This window comes from Sphaeramia orbicularis, chromosome 12 (assembly GCF_902148855.1).
Source record: "Sphaeramia orbicularis chromosome 12, fSphaOr1.1, whole genome shotgun sequence".
NCBI classification, from domain to species: Eukaryota; Metazoa; Chordata; class Actinopteri; order Kurtiformes; family Apogonidae; genus Sphaeramia; species Sphaeramia orbicularis.
Window position 1 is genome coordinate 30,534,087 of NC_043968.1, and position 25,080 is coordinate 30,559,166.

A 25,080-nucleotide genomic window follows, 5' to 3' on the forward strand; every position below is an offset into this window, starting at 1 on the left:
TGTGCATTAGACATGAGACTTGAACACGCTTTCAGGAACTCTAATTAGCCCTCTATTGTTGAAACCCCAACTGCCAATTAACAACCCCTCCTGTAAACACACACACACACACACACACACGACTCTCTCCTCTAACACACACTCCCTTGCCACCAGCCCTTCTCCCTCACAGCTGCAGTGTGTTGATCACCCAGGCTAAGAGGACCAGTGTGCCCCAGCGGGACCTTATCTCCCTCTATCACCACTCACATTAACATAACATGAATGGCCGATTTCCCTCCCCTCAGAGCCCTCACAGCTCTCACTAGTCCCACTGCTGATATCGATGATTGCATTAGGAGCCCAATGAGGGGGCGGAGGGGGATGGGACTGGGAGCCACTGCCATGTATAATACTGGATAAATTAACTGTCTCTCACCCCTCCACTAGGAATCCTAAAAATACCCTCAGACGTGGGGTAGAAATTGGACGAAATAACATCATAATCTTACAGAGTTTAGAAAGACAAAATGACAAAAGGGCTGGTTATCTGATGTTTTCAGTGTATATGTTGGAGTGTTGTTAGACATATATACTGATTTATATATATTAACCCTTAGGGGTCTGAGCCTATTTTGGCCGTTTTTGAGTACTTTTAGTTTTGCCTTTATATACTATATAAAGACATGTTTACTATACACATGTTTGGTATCTTTTTTTCAGCACAACTTCATCTATCTCATCTGCCTATTATTTTTTCACTTTAACCTTCTATATCAACACAAAAGGCCAAAAAACACACAAAAAATATAAAATCAGACTTGAAAAATGTTTATAATTTATTGCATAAATAACACAAAGATGCTTAACGAATCTTTTCAAAGATTTTAAAAGTGAATATTGGTTCCAAATATTAGGTATGGAAAATTAAAATTGTAATAAATTAAAAGTATACTCAAATATTTGACACAAAAGCATATCTTTACATAGGCATTTTCTTTGGTTTTCTCAACCCCCGGTCTTCCCAGTTTCCTCATCCAGTTCAGGTGGGGTCAACCTCACCCTTACCTGTAATGCTAATGCAGTTTGTGGATTAGAATCCACAGATTCTACCAGTTTTTTCTGTTTTGAAAAAGGACAAAAAATGATGAAGGGGGGGTTCAGAAAAATACCCCCCCACACACCTCATTTTCATACTTTTATTCATGTTCATTCCGGTTTCAAACGCCATATCTCTGGTTGTATTTGCTCTAGCAACATCAAATGGAAAGTGGGAGAGTGTTTTAAGTTCACACTTTTGAATGCAGTTGTCCCCAGTGGTCTACGCAACTTCCGACGCTACGACATGTTGAAAATGTCATGTGATTCAGTCACGGGCTGTGACCGTGGACCCCTATGGGTTAATACAATAGATTACTCAATCTTCTATTAGAAAGACCCTGAAAAGTGAATGTATTGTAATGCACAGACAGTTTTTTGAAGTAGATCTGGTAGCTCTGAGACAAACATTCCCTTTGAATAAAACCTATTCTCTCATTAATTCACAGATTTTCACATTTTGATCCAAGACTGTATCTTGGAAACTACAGCCAACCAGTATTTTTGACTTAATGTTTTAATGACTCAAACTTGGTAGAGCTTGGCTATTTTTTATCCTGGAGGCTTTTTAAGTGTAGGCCAGTGGAATCGGCAGAAGAAAAATTAAACCTGGCAAAAAGGTAAAGAAAAACCCACAAGGGCAGACCTATCACGTACACCCACCCTTCTGTCAAAAACACACACTGGGCATCTGCAGTCCACATAAAATGAGCAGAAAACATGTACACACACCCAGTCATCTGTGGGTGACCTTGTTAGAGCTGGGTGGAGGTTAGGGTTATGAGGAGGGGAAGTGTGAGCATGTGAAGAGACAGGACAGAGAAGGCAGTATAAAGGCTCTGCACACTTGTAATTTTAATATTTACTTGGCTTGAAATAGAATTAAAACTTACAAAAGCAGCAGGATCCCATGTTGGATGGCACAGTAAGCAACTGTGTGTTTGTGAGACACAGACAAGGAGTCTGTATTAAACACAAAGAAGCTGCCATGGCAAACAGGGGCTGCTCGTGTTGGCATGGTACAGAGACAACGGGTCGGACCCCCATCTGGTCTCTGACATACACAGACACACACAAACCACCAACACAGAGGGACGCATTCAAATGGCTCCCTGCCTTGTGTGTGTGTGTGTGTGTGTGTGTGTGTGTCTGTTCATGTGTGTGACCAGACAGTTGGCTCGATGCCATTGTAAAATTTTCCTTGAAGACAACTGATGCAACTGCAACATGCACATGAGCAGCAGACACAAAATTAGAAACACAAAGGGACAATAGTTCACGCCTCTGACTGCCTGTATGCCCATAAAACTGGAGACAGAAATTAATTAGCAGATTAAGAGATCAAAATAAGCTGCTAAAAGGAAAACAGCGAAGTGTATTGAGTATATTATTGCTGTATCTGTTTTCATTTTAGACGAAGGTGTAGTGTAATATGATTAGTCTGTGAATGTAGTTGTTTAACCTTCTGACCAGAGGTTAAATTGGCTTCTGTGAGGAGAGCGAGCCTTTGTGTAGCCTACAGCCAATGGTCAACTTATTTCACAAACATCTACATTATAGCCCTCACACTGCCCACAATTTATGTCATAAACTTTTTTTGTTCAGTTTTAATGTATAGGCTTCAGCATCTAACCCATTGGTAGCGTGGGTAGATCGCATGGCATTAAAAATGGACTAAAATTATAGGTAAAATGGTTCAGCTTCCAGGATTCAAACCCCAGTCTCCTGCACCACAGTCAGTAGTGTTACCTACCAAACTATCCAACCACTGATATAAAAGGGTAGTAATATTACCTAATGAGCTATCCACTGATATATAACATATAACATATAGTGGTGGTAGATCATTTTTGTCTTGGTCATTTTAAAAGTTGAACAAACAAGATGAAAAAATGTGGGCAACTCTGCTGTAGACTCTAGAATACTAGGATCCATTTAGAATAGATCATGATTTAGGTGAGCGGTGCACTGATGTTGACATACTGAGATAGTAGAATGATAGACTGCAGTATGACTTGACATCTGACGATCCCATGTCGCTGATTTGGTCTTCTTGCACTTGTTCAACTTTAGAGTTTATTTTGTTTATCAGGAAATGAAACTGAATAACAGAAATAGTAGAGAGTTGTTTTGCATTGAGGGAAATGGAGCTGAGCTCCAGTGGGGTTTGTTGTGGACCTAAGGAGGCAGAGCTGAGCTGGGCTCCGGTGCGCTATGACCTATGCTTCTGACAGTGTCTTTTATACCAGTAGATGACAATATATGTTCTGCTAGACATAAAACACAGGGTGCACTTGCTGTGGCTTTGTTTATGCTGTACAGTGCTTATGCAACATAAATGCCACATTTATTTCCATCTAGAGTTGCACTGATATTTTGCCAAGAACTTGCATTGATAATGAAGTGTATTTCAAGCTGTCTTCACCAGTGTATCCTGATGGTTCTCAGTGGGGTTCAGCTCTGGACTCTGTGGTGGCTGACCCATGTGTGAAATGGTGTCTCAAACTTGCTGAACTACTCTTTCACACTTTGATCCTGATGAATGTGATTGTATTGTCATTATACGATATGGAAAAAATCCACTGATTTTAAACCTGGTCACTCAGTATATTCAGGGTCAGCTGACCTCATTTAATGGACCCATAACATTGTTGAACTTAGACCTGACAGACTGAATCAACCCCAGATCATAACACTGCCCCCACAGCCTTATTCTGTAGGCACTAGGCATGATGGGTAATCACTTCATCCACCTCTCTTCTCATCCTGACGCACCCATCCCTGTGGAACAGGGTCAGTCTGGACTCATTAGACCACATGACCTTTGTCCACTGACACACAGTCCAATCTTTATGCTCTCTACAAACTGATGGTTGAAAACCTGGAAATGAGAAGCTACACACTGCATCAATTAAAAAGTTAAAGAACTTTTTTGCAGTTGAAACATATTATATCACTGCAGTAATTATCCAGTAGAAGGATGTGAAATATGTGCTTTGTTAAATCCAGACTGGGACTTGCATATATGTAATATGAGAAACTGTGCAGTAAATATATGAGAATCATACAAGAAAACGGTAGGGGGTTAATTAGTCTTTACCTGAGGGAGGAACTCAATCTCTCAAAGTAAGAAGGCAGACAGAGAGAACAAGAGAAAGAACAAGAGCGGAAATGGAGAGCCAGATAATGACAGTAGGAAAGAGACGCAGAAGGAGAAAGTGTTTCAAGTGCAACATAATATGATATCACTGGATACTAATTACCCACTTCAAGATAAAAGTACTGGATGGGAAAAAATGGCACAAAAAAATGACTTTCATTGCTGACAAACTTTAACTTTCTATTAAACGCGTGGATATGTTGGTTCAAAATGCACAAAGAGCATATTTAAATACTATCATGAATTTACCGCTTCTGTGTACATCAACTGAATATTAAGAACTGTGTGCTGCATGAAATAACATCCCATCAATCCCATCAATGTCACCCTTGTTCATGTATTGTGACCCTGTGGGGTGGAGAGCGACGTCAAATCCAAGCATGACTTATCAAAAGAAGTTTCACTGTTGCTGCTCTCATTTATCAACCCACTCAATTTTCCTGCCTGACGATTTCACCGCTTTATGACATGAAATGGAATTCCTTTGTTTTGAACTATGAAGCTAAATAGGATTTAAACACGGTCTTTTCTATTCACCGACGCCTCGGTGAGGAGTATGTGGGTATATATGTTGGCGCATCTGCATGGAAGTGAGCATGACGTCAGCAGACTCCCTAGGTGACAAATTTCTTTTTTATCGAGAGAGAAAAGTGTCCTTGTACACTTTTCTGCATCCTGTGCAGTTTCAAAGCCTTCTCCATTTAATAAATCATTGTGAATATAATTAGATTAGCTCTTGACATGAGTGAGCGACTCAATAGCAACTTGCAATCGCCCACGGACCTCTCCTGTATTTGTATTGATTCTGCACTTTAAAGGAAACATGACAACAAATACAAAGTTACACAGAAGGCAAAAGCCACAAGAAGGCACACCATGTCCTTCATTAGATCATTCTGAGGATTTGATCTCAAGTGTCTACCTGAGCGGTCGATTCTCTCGTCCGTCATAAATGTGAAAAAAGACTTCTAGCTCTTCCCCGAGGTTGGCGCTCATTAGACTCTTCACATGAACAAACAAGTGGTGGGTGCTAGCAGGCACTGGGGTCTCCTTCTTACGATGCCGGTGTTCCATCTGTGTGTAAGGGAGGGAAAGCAGAGGAGAATGCAGAAGAATATTACTAGAAATGGAAACTGAGCAGGCTAATATTTATTCATATATCACACAGGTCAGACCCCTGACGCTCTACTGTTCTAATATACTGTAGGCTGGGGTGGATTTAACGGCTAAAACAACAGTAAAATCCATAAGCTCTAAATCCTAAAAGATCCTCAAATTCTGCATCAAAGCTCATCAAATACAGTTAATACTGGAGGGAAAAACAACATGTAGTTACATCTCATTTAATACCTGTCAGCCACATTTAAGAAAGACTGGATTTAGAGTTGAGTTTAATCACCAAAAGTGCATATTTACTGTACTTTTGCATAGACAGACAGACACACAGACACACAGACAGACAGACAGACAGACAGACAGACAGACAGACAGACAGACAGACAGACAGACAGACAGACAGACAGACAGATAGATAGATAGATAGATAGATAGATAGATAGATAGATAGATAGATAGATAGATAGATAGATAGATAGATAGATAGATAGATAGATAGAATTAACAATATTATGGCCTGTTTTAGTAATATTAGTGTAATATACAGGGTGGGGAAGGAAAATTTACAATGAACATTTAGTTGTTTTTTCTCAGCAGGCACTACGTCAATTGTTTTGAAACCAAACATATATTGATGTCATAATCATACCTAACACTATTATCCATACCTTTTCAGAAACTTTTGCCCATATGAGTAATCAGGAAAGCAAACGTAAAAGAGTGAGTAATTTGCTGAATGCACTCGTCACACCAAAAGAGATTTCAAAAATAGTTGGAGTGTCCATAAAGACTGTTTATAATGTAAAGAAGAGAATGACTATGAGCAAAACTATTACGAGAAAGTCTGGAAGATACTATTAAAGAAGAATGGGAGAAGTTGTCACCCGAATATTTGAGGAACACTTGCGCAAGTTTCAGGAAGCGTGTGAAGGCAGTTATTGAGAAAGAAGGAGGACACATAGAATAAAAACATTTTCTATTATGTCAATTTTCTTGTGGCAAATAAATTCTCATGACTTTCAATAAACTAATTGGTCATACACTGTCTTTCAATCCCTGCCTCAAAATATTGTAAATTTTGCTTCCCCACCCTGTATTAGTGTAATAAACCATGTACTTTGGGGGAAAAAAGTTATAATTAAAAAAGGAAATTAGTCCGATGTAATATAAATATAGAAGGCATACAGTAGGCAAAATGAAAAAAATGACTGCAGTGTAATGGGACTCAACAAAATGATGTCATTAAATATTGGTAAACAAGGCAGAAAAAACAACAAGTTATTTCTGTCTTTATATAGGTGAATGGAGATGATTATGTAACACAATCACAATGAGGTTGTATCAAATAAGTGAAATGTTGATAATGCAATGACTGTGAAATACCTACAGATATGTTATAGAGTTTGTGTCTATGTCAGCTAGATGCTTAATTTAACAGAAATAGGAACTGAGGTGCAAAAAAAACAAAAGAAAAAAATCACACTGAATATACAGTATATATACAAGTGAAGCAACAGTGAAATAATGCAGCACAAAGTCCCATCAGCTGTTCCACAGCTGACACTTAGGTACCAACAACACCAGCCTATGTCAAAAGGATCAATTATTTAGCTGTCACACTGTATAGTGTGGTGGTATAAATACCATCCAGATCAACATGCATGTTTAAGCTCTGTTTATGTGAGGTTCATCCTAATCTGCTGTCAACACCCAAAAATACAAGGACGCACACACCACACACACATTCTCTCCACACACAGAGCACCAGATGGCCAGTAGACACTCTGCCAAATTTTGCTCCACATTTATTTCTGTGGCAGAATGTAAAGACATGGGGAGGGGGTCAACAAGAGGATAAGGAGAAGGAGGAGGGGAAGAATAAACAACTGCTATGACAACACTAAATCTATGTGCTGTATGTCCATGTGGAGTCAGGAGAGGTGTTTGTGATTACTGTGGAAAGAACAATGAACATTCACAGCAGCTTTTGTCTTTTTGAGTTATTTTGCACCGAGCCGACGTACACAACACTATGATTTTTTGTTCTGAGGCAACCTGTGAAGAAGTAAGAGGACTGATTCCACTCTGGAGCTGAACTCAGAACCATTGATCTATACCTAGACCTCTGAAAAGCCACTGGTAACCAAAAACAGACCCTGACCTACAATATTTAATAAGTTTTGAAGCCTCAATCCTGTCCATACATTAAAATAGTTCAGGTAAAATGCAGTGTTTTAGCTTTTCGGCATCATCAGATTCATCTTGGCTGTTCAGAGGCTCCATAGGGAACATGGAAACAGCATCATCTTCTGCAACACTGATTCTTAACCCTTTATCGGGCAAGTAACTATTTTTGGTAATTTCTGCATTCATCACAAGACAGTGACAGCAACAGTTACGGTTAGTTATCTATTTTATTTATTCATTTTGTTGTCTTTAATTGTATGGCTTTTTAATCTATCTTGTATTTTATTCTTTTATTTGGGTTTTAATTATTCTTCTGTACAGCACTTTGGTCCACCGCAGTTGTTTTAAAGTGCTTTATAAATAAAGTTGGATTGGATTGGATTGGACAGTGAGTCAGCAAACTCAGGTCCAATGTGGTCTACAGGGTCTGTAAGGTCCACCTCTGCATGAACAGTGAGTGCACCTGCTTTCTTAGATACCATGAAGTAATGGTACTAATGTAAGGAATGATGTTCAAAGGGATAATGTGGATGTGGACAGGGGTCTGGATCAGCACTTACGTTGGTCTAATGTTCTAATGTACTAAAATACATGTTCCTTTCACCTCACATGTGTTTTTCTTGTATTTTTTATGCATACTTCTTGAAAAAAAAAAAAAATATATATATATATATATATATATATATATATATATATATATATGTATGTGTGTGTGTGTGTATGTATGTATGTATATGTCACTCATGGGTAAGGAACCAAATATGGCAACTTCATTAACCTTGATTTTCCACATAAAAAGAAAAAAAATTGAAAAATGCCACAAAAGTAATAAAGTCTTGTTATGTCCTTCAATAACAAACTAAGGTTGAAATTTTGAGTATTTCTGAGTGCCCTATAAAGGGTTAATAAAACCCATATAGGTTGTAGTTGCTTGAACCTTAACTGATGTGGACCAATTATTAAAATAATTTTCCTGAAAAAGTCACTTTTTTGTCTGTTTTCTCTGTTTTGACACAAAAGCCTTTGAATTTACTCTGAGCCTATATTAACACTTAGATGGTCAGTGAATTAAATATATGAAAATATGTGATTTTCACTGAAAAATGCAAAACGCAGCGGATAATATAATAAAAGGCAATGAGGTTATACAGAGAAAAAAAAAAAATTTGCAAGTTGCGACAAAAACAATTCTAGATCTTTAACAGTCAAATAACCATAAAGAAAAAGGCAGTGGTTGAAAAAGATGAATAGTTGTTTTCCAATTTGACAAACTTTTGCAATCATGTGATCTTTTATTTCCAACAACAAACAGAACAAAAACCATCAGATTTTCAAGTTGCTAAATATCACGGCACACTTCTCCTTCTACCTGCACACCCCAGCGATGACAACGGAGCTGAAAACACAAAAACATCTGGTCAGTTCCCCTAACATAACTAAACTCAGGTTTCTACCTCTGTAAGGCCATTTTCATTCTATACTGAAATTTGAGGGAAACAATAGCTGCCTAAACAGATCCACCTTTGTCTTGAAAAACATCTGTCAGTAATATAAATATAAACACAGGACAAACAAACATCTGAGTCCTCTGAGACATGCCAGAAAAATTATACCACAAATCATTTTACAATTGCGGTATCCGTCACAATGATGAATATGTTTTGTTTTGTCCCGACACCTCTGCCCTTTGTGAGATCCCAGAAGAAAACACATTGGAGCGTGATGTTATAACCAGGCACTAACACTGTTTTTTTTTTTTTTTTTTTTTACAATTTTAGTTTCCTTTTATGGTTTAGCTGATGGTTTGACGCAGAATGACTGGGTCTGGAAAGGCCTAATTTATACTGTGGGATTTTATTACAGTTATTTTCAGTGTGGCGTTTAAGCAGCCTGGCGGAAGTGGTACGCGGTTACATGACAGCTTCGGCATGACTAGACACAAAGGACGGACAGCCTTGGAATGATGCTAGCTGCATATAACGCTGACAGCAACGAGAGGAGGACGAGAGTGAAAGAGGTATCCGGACAGAGAGAGTATGACCGTGTGTGTGTCTAACCAACCGTCTTGTAATTGTTCACTCTGTAATCACTCAAACAGCACGCACCAACTGGAAGGACTATCTGACAACAGACTGAGGTCAAACTGAGGCCAAAGACAAACTTCAAGTCCTTTACATCTTCTTTCCTCGCACCATTCTAGATCTATATTAAGCGTCTTTTCACCCTTCTGTCCCTTAAAGAGATGGTTTGGATTTTCTGGAGTGGGACTGACTGAGGTCCTCATCCATAGCCCAAGTGTTATGCATAGTAGACTGAGGTCTCATTCTGGAGAAGCAACAGCAAAACAGCAAGCAAATGCACTGCTGCGGATTAGGCCTGGACAAAAAACAGACCTACCTAATAAAATCCAATATCAGATTAAGTGTACGCTATATTTAGGACATGCTCAACAATTTACTTTGCTTCAGTCAGAGATTTGTAACTGACTGACACAGCTGTGGGCAGCACGAATATGCTCAAGCATTATGCGGAAAATAAGTATCAAATCAGATGACTTTTGACACACGTACCCTATAATGAACAGGTGTCAAACATGTGGCCCGGGGGCCAAATCCGCCCCGCCAAAGGGTCCAATCCGGCCCTTGGGATGAATTTGTGTAATGCAAAAATTACACTAAGATATTATTCCTTCCCTCTGGACGGAGGTTCTTAGTCCCAAGGTGCAGGACACAGCGTTATAAAAATAGCTTTGTTCCTGTCGCCGTCACTGAGCTCAATAAGAAATAGTGACATTGCACTTTACTAACTTATTTAGTTATTTATTCCATTTTTTTTGCTCTATTTATTATTATTGTGACTTCAAATTTTTTAATTTTTTATTTATTTGTATGTTCTTACCCGGGTTTTTATCCCGGATTATCTTTATTGTTTTTATCTTTTCTGGTTTTTATTGTGTTTTATTGCATCGTGTTTTTATTTATTTGATTTTACCTATTTTATTTACTTATCTATGCTGCTATAACGATGAATGGTGGAACACTGAGCACTTTTGTTTTGTTTTGTCCTGTCTTTTTGTCCTGTCTGTAAGCGTGATTAAGTGCCTGTCTTGCGTGTTTAATATAAGTGTTGTTGTAATGCCAAGGCAATCACCTGGACTGCAAAACAAATCTACCTAAGGGTATAAATAAAGTAACCTTGAACGTTGAACCTTGAACCTTAACAATCGAATTAACAATCGAAATTTTAGTACAGGTTCCACATTCAGACCAATTCAATTTGAAGTGCATGGGTCAGACCAGTAAAATACTATCATAATAACATGAAAATAATGACAACTCCAAATGTTTCTTTGTAAATGTAAATATTTTCATGTATTTACACTAAAACAAAGCATAATTTAGCAAAAAAAATGTGAATAACTTGAAATGTCTTAAGAGAAGCAAGTACAATTTTAACAATGTTCCGCCTGTTAGTCAATGTTTTGTGTATTTGTAGATCCACTGTGATCTGTAAGTTATAGTGTACATGTGGAAATGATAAACCGAGGCATAATATTGTTAAAATTACACTTATTTTTTCAGTTTGTTCATGTTATTCACATCTTTTGAAAGGATAGTTTGTAAATGTAAACCTGTTCATAATGTAAATTAACTTTTTTTGCTCTAAAACATAGAGAAAAGTTTGGAGTTGACATTATTTATATATTATTATGTTATTATTTTACTGGTCCGGCCCACTTCAGATCAAATTTAGCTGAATGTGGCCCCTGAAGTAAAATGAGATTGACACCCCTGCTATAATGTGTTTAAAAAAAAAAAAAAAAACTCAATGGGTCATGGGGTGCTGGAGTCTATCCCGGCTGGGTAACACCCTGGATGTGTCCCCAGTTCGTCACAGGATTGGCACATACATTCACAATCACATTCACACCTAAGGGTGATCAAGACTGACCAATGAACTCATTAAGGTGCATGTCTTTAGACTGTGGGAGGAAGCCAGAGTACATAGAACACCCATAGAAACTCCACACAGAAAGACCCACGCTGGGATCACTAGGTTTACTGGAATGGAACCCAGGATTTTCTTGTTGTGAGACAACTGCACCACTGTGCCACCCTAAAAAAAAATGGCATTTGTGGAATTTTTTCTGTATTTTTTTTTCCTTCCCTTTTTCTGACCTTAACTTCAGACCTATAATGATCCAAAATTTTACCACCTGTTGAGAAAAAAGTACAATTCATCCAAAATTGTGGATGCCAGACTACTAATACAGACAAACAGTGGCAAAAACATAACCTCCTTTACACAGGGGTGGCGATCATTGAGAGATTGTTGAATGATGAAAAAATGGCAAGATCTCTCAACGATCTTTCAATGAGTGTCCAGGAATCACCAAGATCTGTCAATGATCTTCCAGTGTTCTCCACAGCTGCCACGGTCTCCTCAAAGTTTTGACTAAGTCCAAAACCATCTCTCAACTATCGCCAAGGGAAACGACCTCTCAACGAACATTCAAGGAGCCCTCAACGATCTCATCGATCTCCCACTGATCTCTCAGCAATCTTTCATTGAACATCAAATTTTTCCACCCCGAAGGCAGAGATGGTTTGGAGACCAATGAGGGAATAGGTACGACTATCTCGATGACCCCCCCCACTTGATCCAACTGACCACACAGTTTAAAGTAGGGGCCAAAGGGACAACGAGCGCACAAAGATGTCCTAAACATTTACACAGAAACGTCTTTTACTAGGCTTAGGAGATCGTTGACGGATCGCTCAATGGTCACCCAACGATCTCCGTGCTGCGTAAAGGGGCCCTTAATAGTATCTTAAACTCATATTGTTGCATGGCAAAAGAACGCAACAATCCGGGTACACAGGACAGTAGCGATTAACCAGATTTTTAGAAGGAAAAAAAAAAAAAACATGATGCAAATTTTGTCCAGTTTCTGCCCATATTGCAAATAAAACTTCAAGTTTACAGCCATGCTACGTATGAGCGACACACTATGATCAGTTTGGTAACACACTGGATGGATGAAGGGATGAAGACAGTCTATACAGAGTATAATAGACATTTCAAATTATGTCTGAAATGTGGCTCATTTAATGCCCGGTACATTTTCCTTATCATCTACTTTATCTTCTTTATTTCTAGCAGGGAAATACATAATTCCATGACACCGTGTCGCTACATTTTTCCCCCAGTTCCACTCCTCTGCTTCCAGCTCACACCAGGTAATCCCCATCTCTTTAATTAAACCCCTCCACAGCGGCGCAGTGAATATATGCTGTAGAAACAAAGAAGCTGCTCTCATAAAAAAAGATCTTACTGACAAATATTGATGTAATTTGTGTTCATTGCCGTTGTGCTCTGTGAGTGAACGGGTATGTTATTGTTAGGGGAAGACAGCAGCGAATGCCTGTCCCTTTATCTTGTCTCATTTAGGGGAAATGTAGTCATTTGCTCATTTGTGTGTCATTTAATAGAGGTACATTAAGCTTTCATGCTGCTATGCTTGCTTTTGTTTTGACTCACAGAAAGAGAAACAGATGGATTAAGAGCTCCAATTACCCCCGCCAAGGAAAAGGCATCACTGTGTGTGTGGACGCGGGTATGCGATACAATTCTCCCTGCACAGTATCAGGGCAGAGAAGTGGTTGCCACGGTAACAGCGGTTGGGGCTCAGAGGAAATGGGACGAGAGGCATGGAGCAAATGGTAAGGAAAAGAGGGAGTAAGAAAGACATGGAGACAGATGCTGAAGGAGAGAAATTCACACTGATGGCAGCCACTCACAACAGGATTCACACTGGGACGGAGTTTGATGATTGTTTTATGTACGGAAAAGGTAAAAGCAATAGAAAGTCACCAAAGATTATGGTGCTTCAAAGGTCAGAGACCCCTCCTCACATCTGGCTTCTTAAAGCCATATGGTACAGTTAATGACCACTTTCTGCTTCAGGAGGGGAAATGCTCTGATGCAGTCTGCCAACTCACATAGTGTTGAGAGCCTGTATTTCTCTTGATTTTGTTCCTCAACAACTTTGAGAAAGAACCATGTGACAGAGATAGGACTTATATAATGGTCTTGAAATGACAAACCGAATAAATAAGTCTCCATATGTTGGACATATTGAAGGATGTATAATGCCCTTTTACGCAATTTAAGGCAATAGGGTTTTGCTCTTTAACTAATTACATGCAAAGATCAAGTATCAAATATCAAATAAGATCATAAAGAAAGAACAATATCAAATATAAAAATATACACTATATTATAAAATTATACTATATTACAAAAATAATGGGGACATAACACAAATACAGCTTAAAGGAGTTGCCAATTGCACTGATTTGAAAAATTATAACAGTAAAAATGTTCATATTAATAGTTTTTAATATCAAGACAGAGCTAATCAAAATGTCTTTTAACCCATAAAAGCCCAAACATCCACTGACAACCAAAATCATTTACTAATATAAAATGTTTAATACCTGTTGATCCACTAATCCTATCAATACATGTAAATAATCGGTGTAAAATGCAGTTTTTCATCTTTTCATGGTCAACAGATATGACCCATTCGGATGTTCAGAGGCTCTGTAGTTACCGTGGAAACACCGTCATCTTCTATAACACTGATTCACCAGTAAAACCCAGAGGGTTTGATAAATGACAGTAGATGGAGACACTTTTATGTTTTGATGTTCAGTTAATGATTGATTTTACTGAAATAGTCACTTTTTCCTCAATTTTCTCTGTTTTTGATATATTAACATTCAGCTTTAATTTGAGTTTTTATGGACATCTATTATAATCTGTAAATTAAATACAGGAAAATACCAGCTTTTCACTCAAGAATGCAAAATACTGAGCGTAATATTAGAAAAAATGGTGATAAATCCCTTAGGAAAAGTTAAAAATAGAGAAAAAGCTCTTTTGGGAACTGCCAAAAAAGCAGCACTGGGTCTTCATGGGTTAAGTTTACAAGCTGGTTTTTCTTCCTGAAACTAGTCAGGTACTCATTAAAACAATTATTTATGCTCAAAACATGACAAATACTTCAGAGATCTGGAAGTAGAACATTTAAAACAATTATAGATGACAATGGAAACCAAATTAACTCGAAAGATGAAGTAATTTATAGCAATATACAATTATGACTTTATTATGAAATGATGTCATTACCGTTTTACAGTCCAGACCAAGGTAAGTAATCAAACAGCTCAGTTCATTACTTCTGTTCATACTGTGTAGTTTATTTTATAAGCAGTGTGTTTCTGTGCATCATTTTTACATCAATTACCTGTAGCTCTTTAGTTAGTTGACTTAATTGGATAGAAAAGGGAATCTCTCAGCATCAGAGGAAGCTCCTTTCATCTTACTGTAGTTCCTCTCTCTGTTAATGCCATGGACTAAACCTTTAGTGCTACAGTCAACTCCTCACAGTACTGCATTAGTGAACTGCATATGAACAGTGTTGGGCAAATTACTTTTAAAAAGTAATTAGTTATAGTTACTTTCCCCAAAAAGTAATTGAATTAGTAATTAAATAAGTTACTCTTTCATAAATGTAATTAGTTACCAGGGAAAGTAATTATTGCGTTACTTTTTTGAAAAACCTTCAAATATGTAAAAGACAACAGATTTTTGAGCGTGTTTCAAGGGCCAGTTGCATAGAATAGAACAGCATAGACGGGTACTTCATTTAACTGAAGATTCATTGGAGCATGAACAAAATTAAAGACATCCCTGAAATAATAAAGCAGTGTCATCCTTTTTGGGTTCTACTGCCTCTCCTTCTTATCCTTTGGCAAATTTGAGTTAAGGAAGACAAGTGATCGAACTTTTGCCGTCTTGAGGCGACTTCTCTGATAATATTAGTCCTGTCTTAGAGAAAATACTCATTCAGATGGAACCGACGTTCCAACTAAACAGAGCTTCTGAACCATGACTTTGGTGAGGCTGGGGTCCATCAGGGCCCGGCTGGGGTCCACCAGGGCCCAAATTTTCCAACACATAAGGGGATCTGCATTTATAGGAAGAAGATGCTCCTCCAGTTAGTCCCCCATCTCCAATTTTTTCAGTCGCTCCTCCCTGATACAGCGGTAAATGTCTTCAGTGCAGTCAGTCAAACTCACCGATAACTTCTCCCCTTAGTTAGCTGTGCACATAGATCCGTTCAAGTGAATGGGGTGTGCTGCGGTCAACTCAAACTCGGACATGTCATTAGTCGTTCAGGTGAAGGCAGCGTGGACAACTCAGACTCATGGGGTACACAGGTGAAGCATGAAGGTAGTGTGGGTAATTTGAATATAAGAATGGTTCACAAACAAACGGCTTGCAACAAATCGGTTCTTATCGTTCACTTAAAAGAGCCGTTCAAAAGACTGGACTCGTCCACAAACGTCACACCTCTAGTGCTTGGCTGAGCGAGCCAGGACGGATAACAGTTGATATCAGTGCATAGTAACGCACCACATTTCATTGTCGGTAACAGTAAGGGCGTTGTAATGTTTCAAATAGTACTTAATTAGATTACCCTTTACTGGAAAATAATAACGGTGTGAGTAACGTTATTTTTAATGCCATTATTCCCAACACTGCATATAAGCACTACTTGCAAAATACTGAGCATAATATTAGAATAAATGGTGATAAATCACTTAAGAAAAGTTAAAAATAGAGAAAATACTCTTTTGGGAACTACCAAAAAAGCAGCACTGGGTCTTTATGGGTTAAGTTTAGAGTCTGTTTTTTAGAAACCAGGGAGGAACCAGGTCTAGGTGTGAACAGCTGCACTATACTACTACTAGCACATTGACCCATGGGGAACCACGGGTCATATAAACACCAATATCTAGGGACTGAAGTTAGTAAATGTGTCATTCCTGTTTTTAACTTCCTTTCCCGTCATGTAGCGTGGTATTGCTTATCCCATCAACTGTCATGTGCATCACTATGTGATTGTATTGCATTGTGTGCAAAAATGACTAATATCTCCCAAAATATTGATCCCATCAACTTGCTGAGATATTTAATGTGGAGATGGGACTAGTGCTTAACTGTAAGTACTAAATTGGCCAGTTAAAAACGTCTCAATTTCTCAGAACTGTGCAGATACACACATACACACACACACACACACTTGAGACTTTCCAGAATTATGACATAGATCAGAGGTGTCAAACATGCAGCTCGGGGGCCAAAACCGGCCTGCCAAAGGGTCCAATCCGGCCCGTGGGATGAATTAGTGAAATACGAAAATTACACGGAAGATATTAACAATCAAGGATGTCAAAATAAATTTAGTTCAATTCCATCTGAAGTGGGTCAGACCAGCAAAATACTATCATAATAAAGTAAAAATAACGAAAACCACATATTTTTCTCTTTGTTTTAGTGTAAAAAAAAAAAGTAAAATTACACAAAAATGTTAACATTTACAGACTAACCTTTTACAAAAAAAGTGAAAAAACCTGAACAAATATGAACAACCTGAAATGTCTTAAGAGATTTAAGAGTAATTGTACCAACATTCTGTTTGTTATTAAATGTTTTGTGCATTTGTAGATCCGCTGGGATCTGTACGTTGTAATGAACATGTAAAAATGAGAAGCTGAGGCCCAATAAAGGCATAAATTGTTAAAATTGCACTTTTTTTCTTAATAAATTTCATTTTGGTTATGGTTCATGTTTTTCCGTATTTTTTTAAAGGATAGTTTGTAGATGTAGAAATTTTGATAATATAATCTTACTTTTTTCACTCTACAACATAGAAATTAGACATACAAATTTTGGAATTGATATGATTTATGTGTTATTACCTCCGCCAAGGAGGTTATGTTTTTGCCAGGGTTTGTTTGTTTGTTTGTTTGTTTGTTTGTTTGTCCGTTAGTGTGCAACATAACTCGAAAAGTTATGGACAGATTTGGATGAAATTTTCAGGGTTTGTTGGAAATGGGATGAGGAAGAAATGATTAAATTTTGGTGGTGATCGGGGGTGGGGGGGCCCACGGGGGGGGCCACTGATCAGCCTTGGCGGAGGTCTGCGCTCTCCGAGTGCTTCTAGTTATGTTATTATTTTAATGATCCGGCCCACTGCAGATCATATTGGGCTTTATGTGGCCCCTGAACTAACATGAGTTTGACACCACTGATATAGATACTACTATACCCATTTAATAAAGAACAGAGCAGATGAAGACTGGATGAAAAATTTAGCGGATACTCACCAGTCTGTAAAGCTCTGTGACACTGATTTCATCCGGGTCAACCATGCTGAACTCTCGTCTGGGAACCAGGTCCAACCCGAGCTGCCTGTGATAGAATATTGACAAAAAGTGAAAATCTATTACAGTAAAGACCACCCAGACTTACATTTTGACTGTAAACACACACCACCCTTCTGCAGGCACACACACACACACAAGTCCTGTCAGATGATCCGTGTCAATCATCTAAATAAATATGACAGATGGTCTTCGTCGGAGAAAAAGATGAGAGAATATTGGTCTCCCTTTAGCCCCGTTACGCCCTCTTTATCCTTCCTCTTCCAGCTGCTCTTTCCTTCTCCATCCTTAACCCCCCCACTTCCCCAAACAGCTTCTTTCGTTCCTCCCCACTGCCTGGCTAAAATCTGAGATTCCTCGATTCCCTCCTTCTTCCCTCAGCCCACATCATATTCACTCTTCACTTCTCCTCATCCTCTTTTTAGATGGCCCTCTCAGCGGACCAGAACGGCACGCTGGACTGTGTCTCCTTGTCAGCACTAAAAAGAGACAGGCCCGGTCAAGCATACAGCAGCCGGCAGCGAACGACTGTCTGCCCATCTATTCACTAAGGAGGGATGTGTGCGTTTGTTGTGAGTGCAGGAGGAAGGCTAGCTGCAGGGGAAGGAGAGTGAAGGGTAAGGACAAACAAAGAGAAGGACAGAAGTTTGGAGGGCTTTTTTTATTTTTCCTCTCGCTCCCATGGCAGAAAAAAAAAAAAAGACACAGGATGGAGAGACTGCTGTCTGTGTTAGAGCAGACTTGACTGATTGAGGAGTTCGCCTGCAGGGAAGGTAGGTGAAACAAAAGACAGGGGTTATAGACAGAGCTGTGAGAAAATAACAACCATCCAAAAGCTAGCAAGGCTGAAGAACTGCATCACACACGCTGGATTATTAAAAGACTGCATGTTTACCAACACACACAGATAAATGTCAGATTCTTGTTTGCTAAATCAAATGCAGCCTGTTCTTAGAATAGAATAGAATAGGATAGAAAAAACACAATACATAGAATAGAGCTAGAACAGAATAGAAAAGAATAGAAAAAAATAAAATAGAATAGAGCTAGAATAGAATAGAATAAAAAATTATAGAAAAAAATAAAATACATAGAACTAGAATAGAATAGAATACATAGAACAGAGTTACAATAGAATAGAATAGAATAGAATAGAATAGAATAGAATACATAGAATAGAAGAGAAAAGAATAGAAAAAATAAAATACATAGAATAGAGCTAGAATAGAATAAAAAAGAAAAGAAAAAAATAAAATACATAGAATAGAGCTAGAATAGAATAGAATAGAATAGAATAGAAAAGAATAAAATACATAGAATAGAATAGAATAGAATAGAATAGAATAGAAAAAACAGAATACATAGAATAGAGCAAGAACAGAATAGAAAAAATAAAATACATAGAATAGAATAGAATAGAAAAGTACAGAATACATAGAATAGAGTTAGAATAGAATAGAAAAGAATAAGATACATAGAATAGAATAGAATAAAAAAGAATAGAAAAAAATTAAATACATAGAATAGAGCTAGATTAGAACAGAATACAATAGAAAATAATAAAATACATAGAATAGAATAGAATAGAATAGAATACCTTTATTGTCGTTGTCAGGTCTATTGCAGCTCTTTGTTATTGATAACTCAATGTTTTAGATGGATTCTGAGCTTAAAGGGGTCATATTTATCTAAACCCACTCTTATTAGTCTTTGGTTCATTTATTTGTGTATTTGGACCCTAACAGTTCATACAGTTTGAATTTGAACCCTCCAGGTGCTGCAAAGGTATCTTTGATTCATTTTGGCAAAAATTGAGTGGATTTCTACAACCTGTTTTAATTCCTGCTAAATTTGTTACATCTATAACTAGTTACATAACAACATACTCACAACATACACAACATATAAGGCCAAGACTTCTGACGAACATTTCTCTGAGTACGACATAATTGTTTGTCAGCAGTAGCGGTTGTAGTCCATACTGAAAATATGTCCAAACTTCAAGCAGATTACCCAAAATGTTCAGTTGTTGGTTGTATTAACAAACACAAGTGGCTGAACAGGACAGAGCAGCACAGCCAACAACCCGGAAGGGGGCGGGGCCTGAAGTGGCTCATGTCCATTTAAAGGGCCAGCGCTCAAAACCACCTTTCTGGTGTCATTACTCAGAAATAGGGTTGAAAATGGACCTGTGGAGTTGAATTAATGAAGAATTCAGACCCAAGCAGAGCATTTACAGTTTATGTAGACCACAGGGAAATGTTTTAAAATGCATAATTCCATTTGAAAAGGCCAAATATCACTCCTATAAGTAGTAAAAAACAGATATCTCAAGTTGTCCAAACACAACCCCTAACAACAAATGATTTGTTTTATTATATTTTTTAGTCAAAAATGCTCATGACACCTTTGCTGTGCTTTCAGAAAATTCACTGTCATCTAATTATACCCAAGTTGATAAAAAGCAGCAGCACATCTGAACAGTTATGTCCAGGAACCACAGGAAACTCAGGAACTAACCAAGGTCACTTTACTTTTGTTTGTTAGCACATACGGTACAGTCACTTATCTTTGTTTTCTAAGACAGTCTGGAAACTGCTTCTATAGCTCCTAAGACACTCTTGGATACTTTCTCTACCTTAAGAGCCATTTTTGTTTCCAAAAGCTAATACAGTGGAACTAAATTCTGCGATCAATATAAAGGTAAAGTCTGGATTTCTAAAAAAAAAAAAAAAAAAAAAAAATACCTGGAAAGATTTATGGTGTTGCAGGATGTTTGTAATATATGCAGTGTTATATTTTACTGCATGTTATAGATAGATATCATTATATTTTGTTTACAGTACTGTACAGGAAGCTCTTTCAGAGGAAGTTCTTTGGCAAGTGCTATTTAGAGTATACATACTAACCTTACTGTCAACCTGGTAACTAGCCCACTGTTTTGTTTTGTTTTGTTTTGTTTTGTTTTGTTTTGTTTTGGTCTGGTCTGGTCTGTCTGTTTTTTGTCTTCTTACGCTTTATGCAAAGCTGCTGAATACTTGAATTTCCCTTGGAATTAATAAAGTATCTATCTATCTATCTATCTATCTGTCTGTCTGTCTGTCTGTCTGTCTGTCTGTCATGTGAAGCAGAGCAAGACTCCAGCTGAGTCTAGTTCAAAACTGTATTACCATGCAATGAAAACATTAATATTGCAAAATAAATAAACAAATAAATAAATAAAGCTGTTCTTGTTGGTGGATTGTTGCTCTAAAACAAGCCTCAGGTTACTATTTGATTTTCATACAGGGCAGTAAAATGAATGTAATTCAATGTCTTAACTGAAGGTCTAAAAAACATAAAAAGTTGACCTCAGGATATGAATTGTTAAACAAAAACAGAGATAAAGTCACTCAAATACAAGTCGGGAGACAGAGCTGAACACAGTATTTGTCTACAAGCACAAACAGCTCCCCAGATTTAGACTGACTTTTCTTCTACTTACTCATTTCCCCAATCCAATCGAGCTGTGATGTGCTGTTTGACGTCCCTCATGCGGTCATGGGTGAGGTGACCCACTAGCACCTGCCTTCTCAGGTCGAGGATTTCATTCATCACATGCCAAAGCCGGTGGAACAAATCCCCCTCATTTTTCTGTAGCATGTGGAAAACAGACGTAGAAGATGAGGAGAAGAGATGGAGAGCAGAACAAAACAAGACGAGAGGCACAGAGAGGCCATCACAGGCAATGAAAGACAGAATGAGGATGACGGAGAGAGGGAAAGAGCAAGGGGAGAATGCAGATAAGAAGATGAAAAAATACAGTTGGCATGAAAAAACCCAAAAATATAAGTGATAAAGAAGTGACAGAATGCACATTAGAGAGCCAAATCAACACTGAGAGGAGGACGACGACCTACAGAGAGTGTAGCAGATAGAGGTTTCAAATGGATTTATGCAAATTAGCTTCAGTGTCCTGCTGGTTTTTGCTTCGAATGTATGCACTTTGATCTGCAAGTGTTCATCATCTCAATTTAAGCAGCACCCAGATAGCTTAATAGGACACAAACACAATCAATCCAGCTAATGAATGTGTACGAAAAAGCTTTGACTGTTTGCCGCTTCTGAATTACCCAGGGCTAAATGAAACCTAAAAAGAGCCGCATTGCTTCAGAGCTGGTGATGCTTAAATCAATGTGATCTGTGTGTGTATATGTGTGAGGTTTCTTACCACATAGAGCTGTTTCCACATGGCACCCCAGTCTCGCAGTGTAGACGTCATCTCTGTGATGACCGAGTCCTCGACAGGGATGACCGTCTCGAATTGCCTAAAAAATGCAAAAATAAGAATAAATCAGAGCGCCAAAATGCAAACACATAGTAAAAAAAAAGAGTGGACATTATTACTTACCCTTTGTTTTTGACGTGGGCATTCTTCAAGTGGATGTAGCTGGATGGAAAGATCCCCTTTGGTCAGAAGATAAACAGGTTACTGAAAACCTCTCCTCATACCATTAGCACTTAACTGATAACATGCTATGACATTATAATGCTCATTGTCACTCCAGGGATATGTGTGTTTGTGTGATAAAATAAGATGGGGGTGGAAGACAGAGACAAATACAGAGATAAAAGCAAGGAGGAATGCGTCCTATGGGACTAAGAAGACAAAAAAAAAGATTAAAAGTGGGTTTGTGCGCCCTGTTTTAACGCTAATCACCTGAAACTCCCCATTGATTTGGAGCGATCAAAGGGGAAGTTACATTTAACTATTGGAGGATAAATGCAACACTGACTCTGAGCACCCATTTTCACAAGTGGGTACATACTATAATATCACATACAAGATGGTAAAGGCAACATTTATTACTGTCAGTTCATGTCTTGTGTAAATTCATCTCATGTGCCATATGTACAGTTTTATTTTGGTTTTTGACTTTTCTTCTTTAAGCTATAAAGAGCCTGAAATCAAACTGTTTTGGAGACCTGTCCTTTTAGTGATTAAAATGTGCAGATTTTAACAGAAAATCTATTGCAGAGCTCCATCTCAGCCCAATTGTATATATGTATGTATGTGTGTATGTATGTGTATGTATGTGTGTATGTGTGTATGTATGTGTATGTATGTGTGTATGTGTGTGTATGTATGTGTATGTATGTATGTGTATGTATGTGTGTATGTATGTGTATGTATGTGTGTATGTGTGTGTATGTATGTATGTGTGTGTGTATGTATGTGTATGTATTTGTATGTATGTATGTATGTATGTATGTATGTATGTATGTATGTGTGTGTATGTATGTGTGTATGTATGTATGCGTGTGTGTATGTTTGTATGTATGTATGTATATGTATGTATGTATGTGTGTATGTATGTATGTACGTATGTATGTGTGTGTGCATGTATGTATGTATGTATATGCGTGTATGTATGTATGTATGTGTGCATATGTGTATTTTGTGCATGTGTGTATGTATGTATGTATGTATGTGTGTGTGTGTATGTATGTGTGTATGTGATATTCATGGTATTCAGCCATTAGGAATCTCATTATTAAATGTAAGACACAAAACTCATAGCCTTTTTTTCCTACGACAAGATTGAGTTTGATATGACATTAGTTTGGCACTCACAACAAACAAACAACAAAATAAGATTATAAAAAGGTCACACCAATTCCAACAGTGTCATGATTTCCTACACTGTCTTGTCTAATGTTAAGGTGTTCTATGTTTGTAACCTGACAGCCACAGCACAGTTGTCACTAATAAAATTAACAATGCCTCTGATTATAATTAATGATCTGTTCATCTCTGCTGGGATTTTCTACATAAATCCAGCTGTCATTATTATTATTATTATTATTATTATTATTATTATTATTACATTATTGTTATTTACACCTTTTTCCCAATCAAAACATCTCCGTGGTGAAAAAGGCCTCCTTTAATTTCTGAATCAACACTAATTAAGTTGGCAGACGTCAGATAAATACTTCCCTTCCGGAGGGATGAATGAGTGTATGAAAGAACTAGAACCATCTCAGACATGAACACAGCATACACACAGGTTTACTCACCTTGACATTTGGATTCTTCAAGATGAATCCTCTGTACCAGCCTGCACAGAGAAACCCCATTTTACTTTTCAGTGTTTCACAATAAACACTACATTTTTAATATGTGGCTTAGGCCATAAAGCATGAAATGAGTAGGTGGAGAAAACTGAGAAAGGGACTGAGTAGGAGGTACGTCTGTGTGCCAGTGTTTGACAGAAATTGAATGAATTATCCAATACTTGTGACAGCTGTACATACAAAGATTTTCATAACAGGCCCAGACTTTTGTTTTAAGGCCAAATGATTAACTTTTACCTGCCAATAAACCCAACACAATGTGTAATATCATAGCAGCACTCAGCCACACTGTGGTATGAAGCGCCTTGTTTTTAAGTCTATGTTTGCCGTGACCACAGGCCAATGCACAGCAGAATGACATTTGTTTGAGCAGGTGCGAAAAAGATCAAAGACCTAAAAAAAGAGGTGAAAACCTTGCAGCTGACATATATTCACACTCTTTACTGACAATTCCACAATCCAATATGGGCTCAAGCCAAATTAGTAAATGCCTGATGCTTTTACCGATCTGCACACTGATAGACACACTCTAATACATTTATATCAGAGGCTTTGAGCTGATGTTCTTTTCCAAACTGATGATTTAAGCTCGTTCCACTGTGGAGTCATTGTAAGTCCCCTGTGATAAGAGCATTAGCTTAATAGCTACGATGTAAATGTATTAGATTATTCCAATCACTGTCGGATTTTGCAGAAACATCTTGGACTTTCATGCCTGATTTGTTTACAGTCAGATGTGTCTGGGTCTGTACTGTGGAATAACTTCTCAGTATTTCCTGCGTGAGTCATTTTCTTTCAGCAGCAGAGGTCGTGTACCGTGACAGCTTTCTGCAAAGTTATATGTGATCTGATTTAAACAACAGTTTACATACAGCGCACTCAGCATAATGTGTTCACAGCTGCCAAGAGTTAGATCCAGTGACATGCCAGGACAAAAATCAATTACAGTACAGGTGTGTTTGAAAGCAGGAGCCACATGTCAGTACAGACACATTCACTCCTGTATTTTCAAGTGTCAACAGTATCAACACAAGGCAGAGCCATTAGTGCGTCTCCTCTGCTGTCAACAGCCCATGTCTCAGCTTCCCCGCTGTTGGCAGGATTTTGATTTTGTTCCTCCCTTCT

The 25,080-nt window shown here is 37.9% G+C and overlaps 1 protein-coding gene across 5 annotated transcripts in view; it reads right to left on the bottom strand.

The window, feature by feature from the left end:
• dock4b (dedicator of cytokinesis 4b) overlaps positions 1 to 25,080 on the bottom strand; it is a 163,404-nt gene that overhangs the window by 96,722 nt on the left and 41,602 nt on the right. For all 5 annotated transcript variants that reach the window (XM_030149278.1, XM_030149281.1, XM_030149279.1 and 2 more), the window contains exons 3-8: positions 23,899 to 23,939; positions 22,229 to 22,284; positions 22,049 to 22,145; positions 21,323 to 21,471; positions 17,782 to 17,866; positions 5,160 to 5,311 (exon numbers count right to left, since the gene is read on the bottom strand). In XM_030149278.1, the coding sequence (XP_030005138.1) occupies positions 5,160 to 5,311; positions 17,782 to 17,866; positions 21,323 to 21,471; positions 22,049 to 22,145; positions 22,229 to 22,284; positions 23,899 to 23,939 (580 nt within the window). The remainder of the gene's footprint in view (positions 1 to 5,159; positions 5,312 to 17,781; positions 17,867 to 21,322; positions 21,472 to 22,048; positions 22,146 to 22,228; positions 22,285 to 23,898; positions 23,940 to 25,080) is intronic.